The sequence below is a fragment of the Thunnus maccoyii genome, chromosome 2 (genome assembly GCF_910596095.1).
Source record: "Thunnus maccoyii chromosome 2, fThuMac1.1, whole genome shotgun sequence".
NCBI classification, from domain to species: Eukaryota; Metazoa; Chordata; class Actinopteri; order Scombriformes; family Scombridae; genus Thunnus; species Thunnus maccoyii.
Window position 1 is genome coordinate 23,486,621 of NC_056534.1, and position 15,726 is coordinate 23,502,346.

The 15,726-nt window shown below is 38.4% G+C and overlaps 1 protein-coding gene across 3 annotated transcripts in view; it reads left to right on the top strand.

Annotated features, from left to right (window-relative positions):
* glra3 (glycine receptor, alpha 3) overlaps positions 1-15,347 on the top strand; it is a 57,041-nt gene extending 41,694 nt beyond the window's left edge. For all 3 annotated transcript variants that reach the window (XM_042422873.1, XM_042422891.1, XM_042422882.1), the window contains 4 exons: positions 330-544; positions 4,420-4,569; positions 6,041-6,169; positions 7,740-15,347. In XM_042422873.1, the coding sequence (XP_042278807.1) occupies positions 330-544; positions 4,420-4,569; positions 6,041-6,169; positions 7,740-8,069 (824 nt within the window). In that variant the 3' untranslated portion in view covers positions 8,070-15,347. The remainder of the gene's footprint in view (positions 1-329; positions 545-4,419; positions 4,570-6,040; positions 6,170-7,739) is intronic.
* The last annotated feature ends 379 nt before the right edge of the window (positions 15,348-15,726 follow it).

A 15,726-nucleotide genomic window follows, 5' to 3' on the forward strand; every position in this document is an offset into this window, starting at 1 on the left:
CAAAAACATGGATGTGGTGTCTGTGACCTGAGCAGGAGATTCAGGGGGTGGGTGGAGACATTACATGATTCAGGATGCTCAGAGACGGACAGGGATTATAGATATTTATAGATTCAGACCTCAACTCCACTCATGAAGAGGCCCAAAATGTGTAGCAACTGTTAAGTGAATAAAGAATGCCTCTTGTTAGTTAGTAGAACTAGAAAATCCAAATTTGGGGAATGGAGTCTGAAGTGGGCTGAATGAACTCTTGATTGAGACATTGAGAGGTGAAGAGAGTCGACAGTGTTCTGTAATTGTTATTATGCTGTATCTGTGCCATGTTGCAGGTAAATTTACTTGCATTGAGGTGCGGTTCCACTTGGAGCGTCAGATGGGCTACTACCTGATTCAGATGTACATCCCCTCTCTGCTCATTGTCATTCTGTCCTGGGTCTCCTTCTGGATCAACATGGACGCTGCCCCAGCCAGAGTGGCACTGGGCATCACTACTGTCCTCACAATGACAACACAGAGCTCAGGCTCCAGGACTTCACTGCCTAAGGTCTGTGTGTGTTTATATTTCATTATTCATCTGCGAGGGTTTCCTTCAGGTACCTCACTCTCCTCTCACAGTCCAAACACATGCAGGTTAAAGCTCTAAATTGCCCATAGGTGTAGATGTGAGTGTGAATGATTGTCTGTCTGCATTTGTCAGCATTGTGATAGTCTGGTGACGTGTCCAGGATTTACCCTGCCTCTCACCTAATGTGTGCTCTAGCCCCCTGCACAGGATAAGCCAGTGTACTAGATATTGGTTGGTTGGATAGATGGAAATCTACTCAGCCTTGTGACCCTGATGATATGCATGAGCTGGTTAAAGAGTGTTAGTGTTAACCTGGCCATTTCAAAACATTACTGCACAATAGTATCAGTTTGAAACAGTGCAGGAGGCTGCATGTGCACACCCCTGTTTCTCAATCCTAAAACCAAACCAAACGATAAAACTAATGGAAGAGCAGCCTAATAGACCACCCATTAAGCTGGATAGTACCAGATTCCACCCAGGATAACAGTATTCAAACAGCAAAATTCTTTATAAATATTCTGCTTAGATTGTTGCTGGATTTGAGATGTACTAGAGTATAATGGTGAAATAGTGTGAGGCAGAGGAACAACAACAACACACTGTGGTACAGAACAAGAAAGAGGAAATGGCAGTAGTGATGAACGATTTTGAGCAGTTCAAGTGAGAGACAACTATAGTAGTTCCTAGAACAACACTTTCCTCTTTGGAGACTTCACATCTCTGAACAAATAATGGAGTTCAAGTGCATTTCGACAAGGTACTGCACTGAAACCTTAACTGGGTCAGACTGAGGCTGTTTTTGCTTGGTTTTCACACATTTTTATAGCAAGTTTATGGCATTGTCACTATGTGTCTTAGCTAGGCATGTCATGTATTATTTTCACATTGAGTTTGGCTAGTCTAAAATACCATCATTTGACATGTGTTACACATGTCAGTGTCCATGAGCTCTCAGCATACAGGAAATATCTGAATATGAATGGATAGAGGAGAGTTATTACTCTTCCAGCAAAACAAGATCCAAGTTGATGGAAAATTCTCAGCCTTAGGAATGTCCATAATATACAGATAGTGTGAAACCAAACAGCTCATTTGATTTTGTTGCTCCTGTTGTTTTTTCTTTTATAAAAGAATATAATTTGATTTGATTTTGCCACCAGTGTTCCCATCAGAATGTGGGTAAGGTAAACAGGAAGTGTATCCTTGGAGTCTGTTAGCTGTGGGCTACACATGGGGCCTGTACCATGAAGCAAGATTAGTAGGTTAGCCAGCTATCTTTAACTCAGGTTTTCCGGTATCACAAAGCTGGGATAAATCACCATGGCAACTTATGCTCTACAGCTAACCTGCTCCGAAGCAGGTTAACTTTAGAGGATCCCATCACAGCCTGTCAACACCCAGACCACTGACCAATCAGATCACTAGAAAAAATGCGTCATCATTCCTACAGGATGGACAAAAGTTTACATTAAAATGACAAATAAAAGAGAGTATATATTCAGTGGAAACATTTTATTGTTCCAGACTTTCTATTTCCACTCTGGTTCTCCACTGGTTTTAAAACAGAGCTTCTAACAAACAGAGAGATTGTTTACAACACTAAACACATGATGATGATTTTAGCTGCATTTAATTGTGCAAAGTTAATTTTATCCCCGGAGTGATAGCTGACAGTGTGGATGATTTTACACTCTGATTCATCACTGCAGCTCAAAATAACATGAGACAACTGTGTGATGATAACTGGAAATAAAAACGAGAGATTATCTTTTATTAGAAAAATAATCCACACACTGTTAATTGGCTCCCATGATTATAAATGCAACATTTGGGTCAGATAGACCTCATCAGTCATTAACTACTTTTCCACTCTTTGCTTCGGTAGCAGAAACAGTCTGGCATTACATACATTTTTTAAAAAAAAATTTATGTGACATATCCAACTAAATAGCAAGAAATACTTACTCTACACTTAAGTCATATATAATAATTCCTACATGTATTTTAAACCTTAGCCTGCTTTTAATATTTGAAAATTATTTCTAGTGTTTCTACATCTTATTCTGTTGTATGATTACAGGCTTGTTTACATTTCACTTCGTTGAGTATGACTTTCTGCTGCCCCTAAAACAGAATTTTTCCACTGCTACTTTGTATCACCGTTTGAAGTACATCATTCATGGTTCTGATGATGTCACTTGTAATTAACAACCCCCCCTCTTTCACATGAACATGCTTGTAACTGGAAAACCCAGAGAATGAGCTAGTTGATGACTAGCTTTGTGATACTGGTTATCCAGGACAGCCAATGTTAGGTTCAGTGAAACCAGCTGACCCAAAGAGAGCCAGACTAAGATGAACTTCCTTTGTTATACAGCCCTCTGAACCCCACTTTTGTTTGTTTGTCTTTTAGTGTTTTTACATTTGGTGAATCTGTACCAGAAAAATCGTTGCTGTGTTAGCTGCAAGCAGTTCCTGTTTGTACTGTAACCATAGATGCACAGACAGATTGTGTCCATACAGTTGGAGGATTTAAACTCCCAGGCCTTTGGTACAGCACATATACAGTATATATATACATACACTGGCATATTTAGGAGGACATACTTTATATACACTATATAGGTAAGTGACTAGAGATGAACGCAGACAGAGAGTGCGTGTGTGTGAGTGTGTGTGCATGTGTGGCAGCATAGTTGATTTATTCTCTATCCCGCGACCTGAATTGTTTTTTTTCTCTCCATCTTTATCGGCGGATGTTTTGCATGAGCAAGCACAAGTATGTGTTGATTACACACATCATGCATCTGCTAGAGCGTGTGTGAGAAAGAACCCCTTAGTCTTGTTCTGGTATCTTGTATGCATGAGAAAAAATCAGACATGGAGCACTTTGTTACATAACCCTTATTAGCACACCCATCTCTCTCACACATACTGTACACATACACCTCAACAACACAGTTGAGCCTGTGTGTGTGTTTAGAGATTAGGAGGTTTCTCATGTTCCCAGTGCTCAACAGAGCTTTGCACTCCAGTATGTTACGCATGTCTGAATAAGTCATTATTTCATAAAGAAATGAGGTTACACCATTTTGACACCACAGGCATCAGTGGCACAGCTACAGGGATGTGTGTAGGGCGGCAGCTGCAACCCTACAATAGTGTCTGTAATAACTGTAGGATAATACGAATGCAGAATCAATGATGTCACCAGTGTAGTATATAGTGCCACGCACTTATACTGATGTGATGAAGTTACCAATTTGGAGTAACACAAGGAGGTTCTTCGTCCAGTTTAACACAGAGTGCATGTAACATGGAATACAAGTGTCTTCAATAAATGTCGAGCTCATGCAGTTTAAGTTAAGTCTCTGAATATTCATCTTATCTACCAAGTCCTCCAGTCATATGAAACTATAACAACCAGAATCTTTCTGAATGGATGTTTTAAAACTCAAATTGTGTTTACTGCTCAGTGCTAACTTTGCCGGTGACTGCCTCAACTGAATTAATGGAATATCAACAAAGTCATTATGATTCATCCACTAATGACCATGCCAATCCATCCAAACTAGCAGTTAACTTACATTGTTGTTCTTAAAGCTTGTGTAGCTAAATGCTAAAGTTCACCAGTGGTCAGCAGTACCTATATAGATAATGTGTATGAAACACAAAATCATTGAAGCAATGTTTCATTCACAGTGCCAGGAGCATCTATACTAAGTTTACAAGAGGCCTCTAATGGGTTAGGGTGTGCAGATTCACACTTAATATGCGCGCGTGTGTGTGTGTGTGTGTGTGTGTGTGTGTGTGTGTGTGTGTGTGTGTGTGTGTGTGTGTGTTGTTTACAGGTCTCTTATGTCAAGGCCATAGATATCTGGATGGCAGTGTGTCTGCTCTTCGTCTTCTCTGCACTGTTGGAGTACGCTGCAGTTAACTTTGTGTCGAGGCAACATAAAGAGCTGCTGCGATTCAGACGGCATCACAAGAGCAAGAGCAAGGTACTGAAAGATCTTACAGTACACTGTTAACACTACATAATCCAGTGTTCAAATCAGACAAAAAAAACTGTGTATCTATACCCCTATACATACTGTCTGCACCTGCACACAGGCATGTACATACTGTACACTCAGACTGACTTTGTGAAAATGTTCTCTGGTTTGAGGCTGCCATCTTCTGGTGACATGTTACTATTGCAGTTTGCCACTCAGGAATAGCATGAGACAAGAAAGAGGAGAGAAGCTGTTAGAGACAATAATTTGGAAAACTACACCATTCCTGATGTGTGGTAGTAGATATAAAGTGTCAATGTTTTTGACTGTGCATGTTTGAGTTTCCAGAACCACCACATCTCATTGACAATATTAATGCATGATACAGCATGGCTGTAGCTGCATCTATGTGGTTTTATGATTCTTTAGTTCACATTTGTGTTATTTCTCAGACAGAATGTCATCCAAACAGAGGATGAGCCTGTTGTCAATGCATGATTAGGATCTTTGTGGGTTTGGAAAGGATCAACTCAGCATTCAGTCAACTCATATACAAGAAAAAGAACAACAACAACAAAAATTAGCTTTCTTTTAGATCAATATACATAGTCATTGTCTATTCAGGTTAATTTCTTCTTAAATAAATTACAGGGTAAAGTATCACAGATACCAATGAAAACACTGATTGATGCCTAATTTTACAATGTTCTTCCAACTGGACAAAGCTTGCTATGTTTTGGTTATAGTGTAACACCTGTACTGATCTGACTACAATTCATAAAAACAAGTGGATATACTCTATAATTTCTATCAACCCTACATGTATCTCCTAAATGTATGTTCAGGATAATAATCATAAAGTGGGATGAAATAACTACATTATATAGTATTTTGTCCAGATCCCAAATACCACATGAAAAGGTCTTCTTATCTGGTCAGGAATCAGGTCCTGTGGGATTCACCATCAGGTGTCCACCACTTGTTTGTATATTGTTTGTGGGTATATTTGTATATGTTCAGCAGCAGAGATGTGGCCATATTTTAAGCCCATGAACAGGTTCAGACATAATACACCCAAGAAAAATGAAAAAATGCACAAAAATGTTTATTCAAAGTAGGTTTTGGCAGATATGGATTAAAAGTAGAGCACAGTGGAACACAATATTTGCAAAAACAAACGCATTAAAGGCTGTTTTTATTTTAGAGCATCTTTACCTGACCTGAAGTTTTAATAGTGAAGTTTGTGTTTTCAACATGCATGAGCTAACATTATCTGTCAGTTGTTCTATATAAAGGTAACTGAATTGTTTAGAATTACACCCACCTATGAAAATGGAATTGACATCGTTGTCATTAACATTTAACACATAAGTTGACTGAATGAATGGGTGTCCCATCCCTGTTTTTGGATGCTATTTGTTTTTTTTCTTTTGCTTTCTGTCTGTTTATTATTGGCGTGCATGCTGTCAACTGATAGAACAGTGGAGGTGCAGTTGATCCAGAGGAGCTAGCTGATTCCCTCCATCGTGTTAACATTGACAACGGCCTCAAACCGTCAGACCCTCTCTATGGATCTATGACCAACTTCTACACCAGCAACCACAGGGTAACAGCACAATACATTCAGTGTGTGTGCATGTTTGCATGTGCATGTTTCACTTGCATTATCCAACCAGTGTATTGTAAAGTCTTCCCCATGAGTTTGGTTGTAAGCTGGTTAAGAGGAGAGGTGGACATGGACACTTGGTAGGTGGTTAGAATGATTAGGTCAGGAATGATCATGATCATAACAGTACAATTTAACTACAACAACAATAATGATATTTATGTAGCTCAGTCACAAAGGACAACACAAAGCACATATCAATAAAACAGAAAAACAGAAACACTGCTCCACTACACTTTATGGTAAATCCAAATAGAGCCTGTCTGCAAATTCCCAAACATGGTGAAATGGAAGTGTGACACATAATATATGACACTTGTTTTTTACCGAAATAATGGGGAACTTACAAAAAAGCCTCTTCCAGTAAAGCAGTTTTATTGGGCAGTTCTTGTTTTATTAGGGCTGTTAACATGTTTGCTGTAAAAAATAAATAAATAAATAAAGCTGTTTCAATGTTTTAAATAACATTGTCATTATAGTTTATCAAAGCTATAGATAGTTTTATTAAATAATATAGATAAGGCTTGTAAGCCAATATAAAGCATTCAAAGGGCTTACAGGCAGATCTAGATACAAAAAAGAAGGCACACTCAGAACTGTTATGATCAATAATGATTATAAACAGCCATTGGTTGGTATATTTTCCAATTTGATACACATATAGTCCTGATCAGAGACTAATCAGATATGAAGAATGGCACAGATGTGTGACATAATGCTGACTTTAAGTAACAATTGAACTTAAAACAATCATCAATTTTTGATGACCATTTAGGAATTTAAAAGAGGCTGTCAAAAGGTATTTGGTATGGTATGGAACTGTGTTTTAATGAACCAAACTGTGGTTTCCTTTTTTTGTGTGTATATCAGGGTTTGAATGATTTTGCTAAATTTATGAAAGAGGCGTTTTCAAGATAAAACAGGGTGTTAAGTTGCTCTGCAATTGAAGGATTTTTAGAGGTCTGAAGAGGTGAGAGTGTTTCACAACAAAAGGAAAAGAAAATTAATAGAAAATAAAAACATAATTTTGTATAACAGACATGTTATTATTCTTTCTTGTCCCTTTGATCATTTTCTTGTCCCCTCAAATTTATCTTGGTAGAAAATTGCACAAAATTTGTAGTTGATTATAAACTATGACATAGTAAACGGTCAATTTAATTATCCAGGCTGTAAAAGCCTCTTGAGCTAAATGCTAAGTATAAATTCTAACACATACACATACATGCATACTCCTGAGGGATCATAAGTATGTGTAGGTATAACACTCCTAAAGACAACACGTGCAAAATTAGTCAATTCTACAGTAACTATGCAAAAATCCTCATATCTCATCCAAACCAAATCCATTTTCAATAAAAGGTTGATATTGTACTTGTGTATAAACAAAGCAGTACATTAATTTAACCCTTGTTCAGTGCCTTGCTCAAGGGCACATCACAAGCACGTGCAGTGCATGAAGATATTCTGATCTGTGACCCCCCCCTCCTCCTCCTCGTCTCTCCAACAGGAAGGGGAAGTGCATGAGAGCAGGCTGACCTCCGCAGCTGCTGTGACCTCCACTCCCAGCAACAGCAAGGACTCAAAGGCCAGCACCAACAATACTGTTACTTTAATGAACACCCCAGGAGGCACAGCAAACACTACCCAGAACCCCCCTGGAGCAGCAACAAGTGGAGGGGGTAAAAGCACTGAAGAGATGAGGAAGTTATTTATTGACAGAGCCAAAAAGATTGACACTGTGTCAAGGGCCGGCTTCCCCCTGGCCTTTCTCTTCTTCAACATATTCTACTGGGTTCTTTATAAGATACTTCGACATGAAGATGTACATAAGCAATAGAAAAAGAAAGAGCATAGATTATTCATATACAGTATGGGCGCACACACACATCCTTGTACTGCTGTTCATATGAGGACACTTCATTGACTGTCTTTATTTCCCGGTCCCCTAACCCTGACCCTGAGTACCATTCAGGATGACCTCACTTTGCAAAAATGTCTTGATTCTGAAGACGGAAAGCTTACTCACCAAAACACATGTACAGAAAAACACAGGCACACACATGTATACAAAAGAATCAAGAGTTTGCAAATCAAGCTGTATTAACTCTGCACTGGCAGAATAATGAGATGACTTTTCCTTCCTTTAAGTATACAGCAGGGTGCTTCAGAGATTAACTGAAATTTACAAAGTCTGAAAAACTGAGGTTATTATTTACACTTAAGGACATTGCCATCTGAATTTTAAAAAAGCCCAGAGTAGTATACATAATCATATCCAGCATATGGATATGTATAATGCCTCGAGTTAAAAATAATCTTCCTCTAATGAACAAGCTCCAACTGACTCAAACTCCATTAATTGAATCCATTATTTCCACTAGAAGGTGTAAAAGCAAAAAAAAATAACCCTCAGTAACAATCTGTGACCCAAACCAGTGTTTCCCCTGTGTTGCTTTCTCAAAAAACTGCATTTTGTTTGAATAATCACTGCAGCAGGGGTAATCTCCACCAGTCACAAGTGACCCTATCAGCCAATGTGAGTTTGTGTTTCATTGAGTGGACTGAGCAAATCATATATTAACTACATGATTATTGCTCAGGATTAAAGGACCACATGTGCTGTATAAAATCACCATGAAGTCTCAGACGTTAGCTCAGTTTGATTATATTGGTGTCTGTTTACTGACATGCACACTGTTCTTAATTTAAGTCACTTAAACAAGCAAATTATACAAATGCAAAGTCTTCACAGTAAGTGGTCACACAAACTAGAATTTTCCTGCTATCATACTAAAACTGACGTACATTTAGGTCACCCAACGTGAATAAATATGCATTTTTATACCAGATGTAAATACTACAGACAGTACAAACATGAGAGCAGTTTGATCCTTTAGAATTCCTGCTATGTGACATTCAGTGACTCATAGATAGTTTCCTCTTGCACAGTTGGCTCTGACCCAGTCAGATACAGTGTATTAGTCAACTTGGAGTGACTGTTTTATGGGTAAGATGATGCCTACAATAGACAGACAGACGAGACTTAACTAATAAGCCAAGTTCTGTAGATGTCCAGTAGCAGCTCAGTGGAGGCATATCATCAGTATATTAATGTACAAGTCTGTACAAACTAGATTCACAATTTGAAATGTAACAGGCAGGTTGCAGCTAAGCTCTTGGTCCTGGTAGAGATGTGGCTACCTTCGGTGTTCATTATGTGTAACTCAGCAAAAGAATTCTATAGGTGGCTCTTTTTGAGTTGAGTGAGTTGATACTGTGTGTACATGTCATAAACAACAAGCAGCCTCCTTATCACTTTCAGTCCATGTTGATGGGGTTGTACCTGTCTGAACACTATAATAAGATGTAATAGCCAAACAAAAACCTGTGCTGAACATATGAATGGAACAATGTGAATGGTTAAGATGATCATTACCTAAATATTTATATATAATTGACCTTCCTGAGACAATAAGGGCAGATATTTATTCATCTTTTCAGTGTACCGAAAGTCATGTGTTTGTTATTGTTGGCTCACAGTGGCTTTCTCCACCCTTTCCACTACCTACGCAGTGATGTATCAGCACCGAAGTGTGAAGCGTAATCAAGTCACAGTTGTTACACAACCCACACATTAAAAGAAACACCCATGCAGGGTGGTACTGTTCTTTGTAATTGGTGGAGATTACCATTATAATCATGAGTCTATGACGAAGGAGACTTGCAGTTTTAGAGAAGCATGTGACATATGAGCACATGGTTAGTCACGTGAAATAGTTCCATAAATAAACCTGGTGTCAGTGGTAGACAGAAAGTCATGATGTAATTCAAATGGAATATGGCATATTTCATAGATCTTTAGGGATAATATATTATAAAATAATTCCAAGTCAGACTCGTCCAAGATGGAAAGGGTTCAATCCCTTGAGGGCATGAACTTCTTCTGTAAATTTATCATTATATACAGTCAGGGGTTGTTACAATATGTTGCTCTGGACTAAATTGATGGATGGAGGATCAAATGGACCAAGTGATTGATCAGTCAGTCAACATCATCATCCTTTGTTCTCTGATGCTAGTGAGGCAAAAAAACAAGACTAGGTCAAAACCTAGTATATGTTTGGACCATGTATGAAACACTAGAGGGTTTTTAATTTGAAACAATCACCTCACCTCAGTGACACTCGGCCGAGGTGAGTAATGAAGCTACATTATTGGTCGGCCGAAGTCTGTCAGTCAGTCCCAGACTTTCACGTTTATAGGTCTGGCCCCTGCAGGCCAGCCAAAATCTATTACAATCATAATAAAGTCTTTGTACTTAAAACTGTTGTTGACCTGCTGTGGTGCTCAGTCTGACCCACAGAGTAATCTGCCAAAACTCACAGTATCCCAGAAAGTGATGTACTGGAGACAACTCCTAAATCCATGATATTGTGTGTATATATTTTAACAAATATTTACAAGATGAAATTCAGTCCTCATACTGTGTTATCTCTACTGTTGTCTTGCTACTGTGAGACATCTGCGCTAACCTGCAACTTTTCAGTCCATTCAAGACTTCCAACACTGTGACAGAGACCAAGAGGAGATGGGATTAACACTCACCTCCATTTACATACAATCTCTAAAAAGCTCCAGATATGGAAAAACAACAATCATGAAGGATTATCATTACAAAAATCACCCATGATTAAAGACTACAATCATGGGTAAATACTGCAGTCAGTGGGAACTGTTGTGGAAGGCAGCAGACATTTTCCTGTAACAGACTGTAGACAAAAAGAGACTCCTCAAAAGAGACTCACACACATGAATAACACACTGTTTCGCCTACTTGTGTCTTACAGCTCAGCTGCCAATGTGTTTTTGTCCCCTACGCTTTCAGCCCCACCTCGAACTTCTCATTAAACCCACACACACGCACACAGCTGTTACCACACACTGTACATGGCTGTTTTTATTATGTTATCAGAGCCTACTGTAAAATCACCACTGATATCCTGTTCTAACTTGTTTACACTCTGAGTAATGCTACAGCTTCTATCGTACTTTTCACTTCACCCTTTTATCTATTCATCTTATGGTGAAATATCAAACACATTTTTTTTCTGACTTAGGAATTTGGGCTGAAAAAGAGATTTAAAAAATATTGAAAAGTAAGTGAGAGGAGGACAGGTGGTGTGTGATAAACGGTAAATGGACTGCATCCATATAGCGCCTTTCTAGTCTTCCAACCACTCAAAGAGCTTTACACTACATGCCAACATTCACCCATTCACTGATGGCGCAGCCTTCGGTAGCAATTTGGGGCTCTTGCCCAAGGACACTTCGACATGCGGACTGGAGGAGCCGGGTATCAAACCACCAATCTTCTGATTAGTGGACAACCTGCTCTACCTCCTAAGCCACAGCCGTGACGGATGTAAAGTTATTCCCTCCAGCAGGTCGATATCCTGTTTTCATGCAAAGTCATAAATATTTGTATTACTAAACCACAGCTACGATGTTGGCCACAAGGTTTTACAGATATAGTCTCAGATAAAGTAATGTTGACAGATGTGTAGGCTGCTATGCCTAGACAAGTCTGTACTTAAAAAGTATTTTGTCACTATACAATTAGCTCAGATCTCTTGCCAAATTAATGCTTTTTATGAAATTTTGACCCTTGAATCTTCACCATTTCATTGGAATTTCATTGGGTTTTCTAGGAAACAGTTTGGCTCCCACTTTAATTACTATCAGCTGTTGACATTACATTGCAGATACTGCAACATTGAGTCTGTTTGTGTTTGAAACACTGGAACAGTCTGCAAAGGTTACTCTGTTGCAGTATTACATCATGCATTTTCTCCCTACCTAGGTAGTCATGAACACTTTAAACTTTTGCCACACAACTTGAAGGGATCAGCACTGTACTAAAAATTACATTTAATCTTCCTGCTGACCTTTTTCCAAAGCATGCTGCAGTATTTTAGTGTTTCAGTTCAGAATGTCCCTCAGTGTGAAATCAACTTGTAGAGACTTGACTTCTTGTTTGAGATATGGAATAAAATATGGAGTCATAGTGATGACAGTGATTTGATGGTCACTGTTTTAAGCTTCCACAAGTTGATTTTCTTCTGCTTTATAAAATATATACTAGTAATGTGAGGAAATAGAATTGGCTAAAATATGCAAAAACATGAGAGGAGTGTAATCCTTTAGAATTCCTGCTATGTTACATTCAGGGACTCATGGATAATTTCCTTTTGCACAGCTGGCCCTGACCCAGTATCTACATGTCACACTGAGCGGTTCAATGGCTGGTTTGTGCTCTCTGTGTGGCATGCTGACGGAGGAGCCTCAGATTTTACATATTCTCATGTTGAACACGGGCTTGAAAACCTGTGTCCTCCAGTAACTGACCAGTGGTTCCACTCTTATGCCTTGGAGTCAGTCTTGGACTATGAACTGGGGATGCAGCTGTGTCTACATGGTTAATGTTCAGTTGGTGCACAATTTGTTGCAAACAGTTATTGGGCACAATTAAAGTAAGGAGCACAAACCAGCCTCTAAGGAACATTTATCGCATGTATTTATCACCACTGATGTTTTCAAAGCTGACCGCACTGTTTTACATTTTTCAGTGTTTGTCCTACTATGCAGGCAGTCATCTGTCAGTTATCTGTTGTGCGATAACAATATTTACATATTGCACATTTCACTTCCCTGTATGTTGATTTTCATAGTATACAGTCAGCAAGCACAGTAAATGGAAAGCTGTGTTAAAACGATTACACTAACGATTACACAGCATAAAGTTAGCAGTTCTATGTAGCCTCATGATACTGAATACGACATGCAACAACACAGGTGTGGTCCTGTAAGAGTTGAATGATTAACAGATCAACTTTCCCATTCAAAGTCTGCTGTTTTCTACATACTCTGTTTCCAGTGTTTCCTGGGAGGATGTTCAGTTAGCTTGTAAATATGAAGCTTTTCCATGCAGTTACTGTGCTTTATTTACACCAGTGTTTCCACCCAGAAATATTTTCACGGTTCTAATGAAAACAACTTCTTGCTGTTTCCATTATGAAGTTTATGTTGTCCACTGGTATGCTCCCACCAAGGACTTATGTTTGTTCAAAACTGGACAAAAGAAAGATAATCAGCATTTAGATTTTTCAAATTGAATATTCCCAGATTTGATCTATACATACTGATAATATATGGCATGTACTTCATAGTAGGTCAAAGTATACTTTTATTGCAATTAATATACCAGAAATTAATGTACTGCATCATTTTATACTAGAAGGAAATTAAGTAATATGTGTTGGCAGATGATGGATGACAATCGAATTTTGACTCTGTCACTGGCAGTTAAACTTCAGATCTTCCTTGAGCTGGCTAATTCAGTCATTCATTTAGTTTCCACTGTGAACACACTACATATTCAAAACCTGCTTGGAATTATGGGACAAAGCTTGTGTTTGTGGGTCTGGGTAAAATCAGCAGAACTTAAGCCATTCAAATTTCCCATTTTAACATATCCATTCCTGAAGTGTCCTATATCTCTGTCGACTTTAAGCACCACAGGGAAATCAACTGGGTTGTAACAACTTTGAACAGGTTTCAAATTGTATTCAGCAAACTAAATGAATGCAAATCGGTGGATGTCTGGCAGGAAAACAGATTCAAAATCTAAAAACTGTTTGGAAAATAATTGGCAGTTATTTCAAGTCTACATGGTTTATTGTTAAGGTAATAAAATGAGCATTGCTTTAGTGAAACAGTATTTTATTACATATTAAAGCTCCTACACTCCCACGGTGCACCTGCACTGGTATTTTCACTGGTGTTGCCTGATTAGCGCTCCTCTCAGGACTGTGTGGGCGTCTTCACTCTCTTGTTGGATATGTTCCACCTGTTTAGGCTGGGAAACCTTAAAGCTTTATCATTCTGATCAGTACCTGTGCAGTAGTTAGATGACCTCATGTGATTCCCAGCATAGCACCTCATTAACCTGTAATGAGGTCTAATTGACCAGAAGAACTGAAAACACCTGTATGGGTGTGTTCAGTTTTTCTACTTGGGGCCTTGTACTTGATGAGCTGTGTTACGGCAGTCTTCTTCACAACCTCACGAACAAAACTGTCTCTGTGATGCTGTTGGGAATGCGGGCAGATTTCAGTGGCAAGTTTTTTACGTTTATAGCACTGTTTTTAACTCTGACACACAATGAAAAACTACTCTATACTTACATGTACATTTTTACAGTAGATGAAAGAGTATTAATTTTGTACAAAAAGGTCAGGTTTTAAATGAATTCATTTAATACTGATGAATATTGGTCATGGATCTCTGACATGTGCGTTTCTGTCCTGAGTTCAACATGTTCTTTAAGCTGCTGTTGGGAAGATGCAGCCAATGAACCAGATGAGCATCATCAACGCTTTAACGTATGCCTTCCTTTAGTTGTTTTCACAAAGAAATATAATTCTGGTGATGACGTTATGAGTTGATTGGCTCATAGCTGAGTGCCACAGTTTTTTTCAAAAAAAACCCCAACCCAAAGTACTGGAGCCATGGCTTTCCTCACTAGATTTCCATTGCAGTTTTCCCCAAAAGAGTTTCAATATACTGTATGTAGCAGCTATATATACATATGCCGAAAATTGTTTCACAGTTTTATCTCAACAATGGATTTTGAAGATGTTATGTTTGTTTTGTATTTATACTTGCATTGTGGTTGAAATGTGGTAAAAGTGTGTGGATTTGTGGAGAATACTTTGTTAAATTGAGTGCATATCACAAGTCTTAGTTCACTACAGTGTACAAACTCTGTGGAAAATCTTTCATGGGAACACTGGTCTTGGACAAATTTCATATCTCAGATGGAGTTTCTATTTCATCATGGATACATTTTTTTTTTTAACAAAAACTCACTCCCTTGATGTTGTAAGTTCTCCCTCAGAGTGAAGCATCACATATCTTTCCAAACACACCACAAGAAGTAAGTAATCATATACTGTCATGATCCTGTCGAGTTTAAAGGTGAAAACATACACAACCAAACTCTTCATATGCTGAGTACAGAGTTGAGAGCACACACACTATTTTTTGTAAAATAAGATGTGCATATTTTACATTGTTCTAATTAAATTCTATTGGATTAAATTAAACTTAGTAGCCACTTCTTAATGTTGGTTTGTCCTGTCTGAATTTTTTTGTCTCTCAGTCTGCCTGGATAAGTTATGTAACACTGCCTTGTTTAATGGTACAGTAGAGTTGTACACTGGCTCCAGCCATCTATTGCAGAATTCATATTTTATCTTTTTCCATTTGAAGTGTTAATTAATTAAACTCAATATCAGTACGTGGCCTGCACCTGGCTCACCACAAGAGGCCTAAATCTTAATATTAATTTATTTAGCTATTAATGAATTAAGATTGCAAAAGGCTCTTAACTTATGGCCCAATTAAACACAGCAGTGGTTAGAAGAGACCCTTTG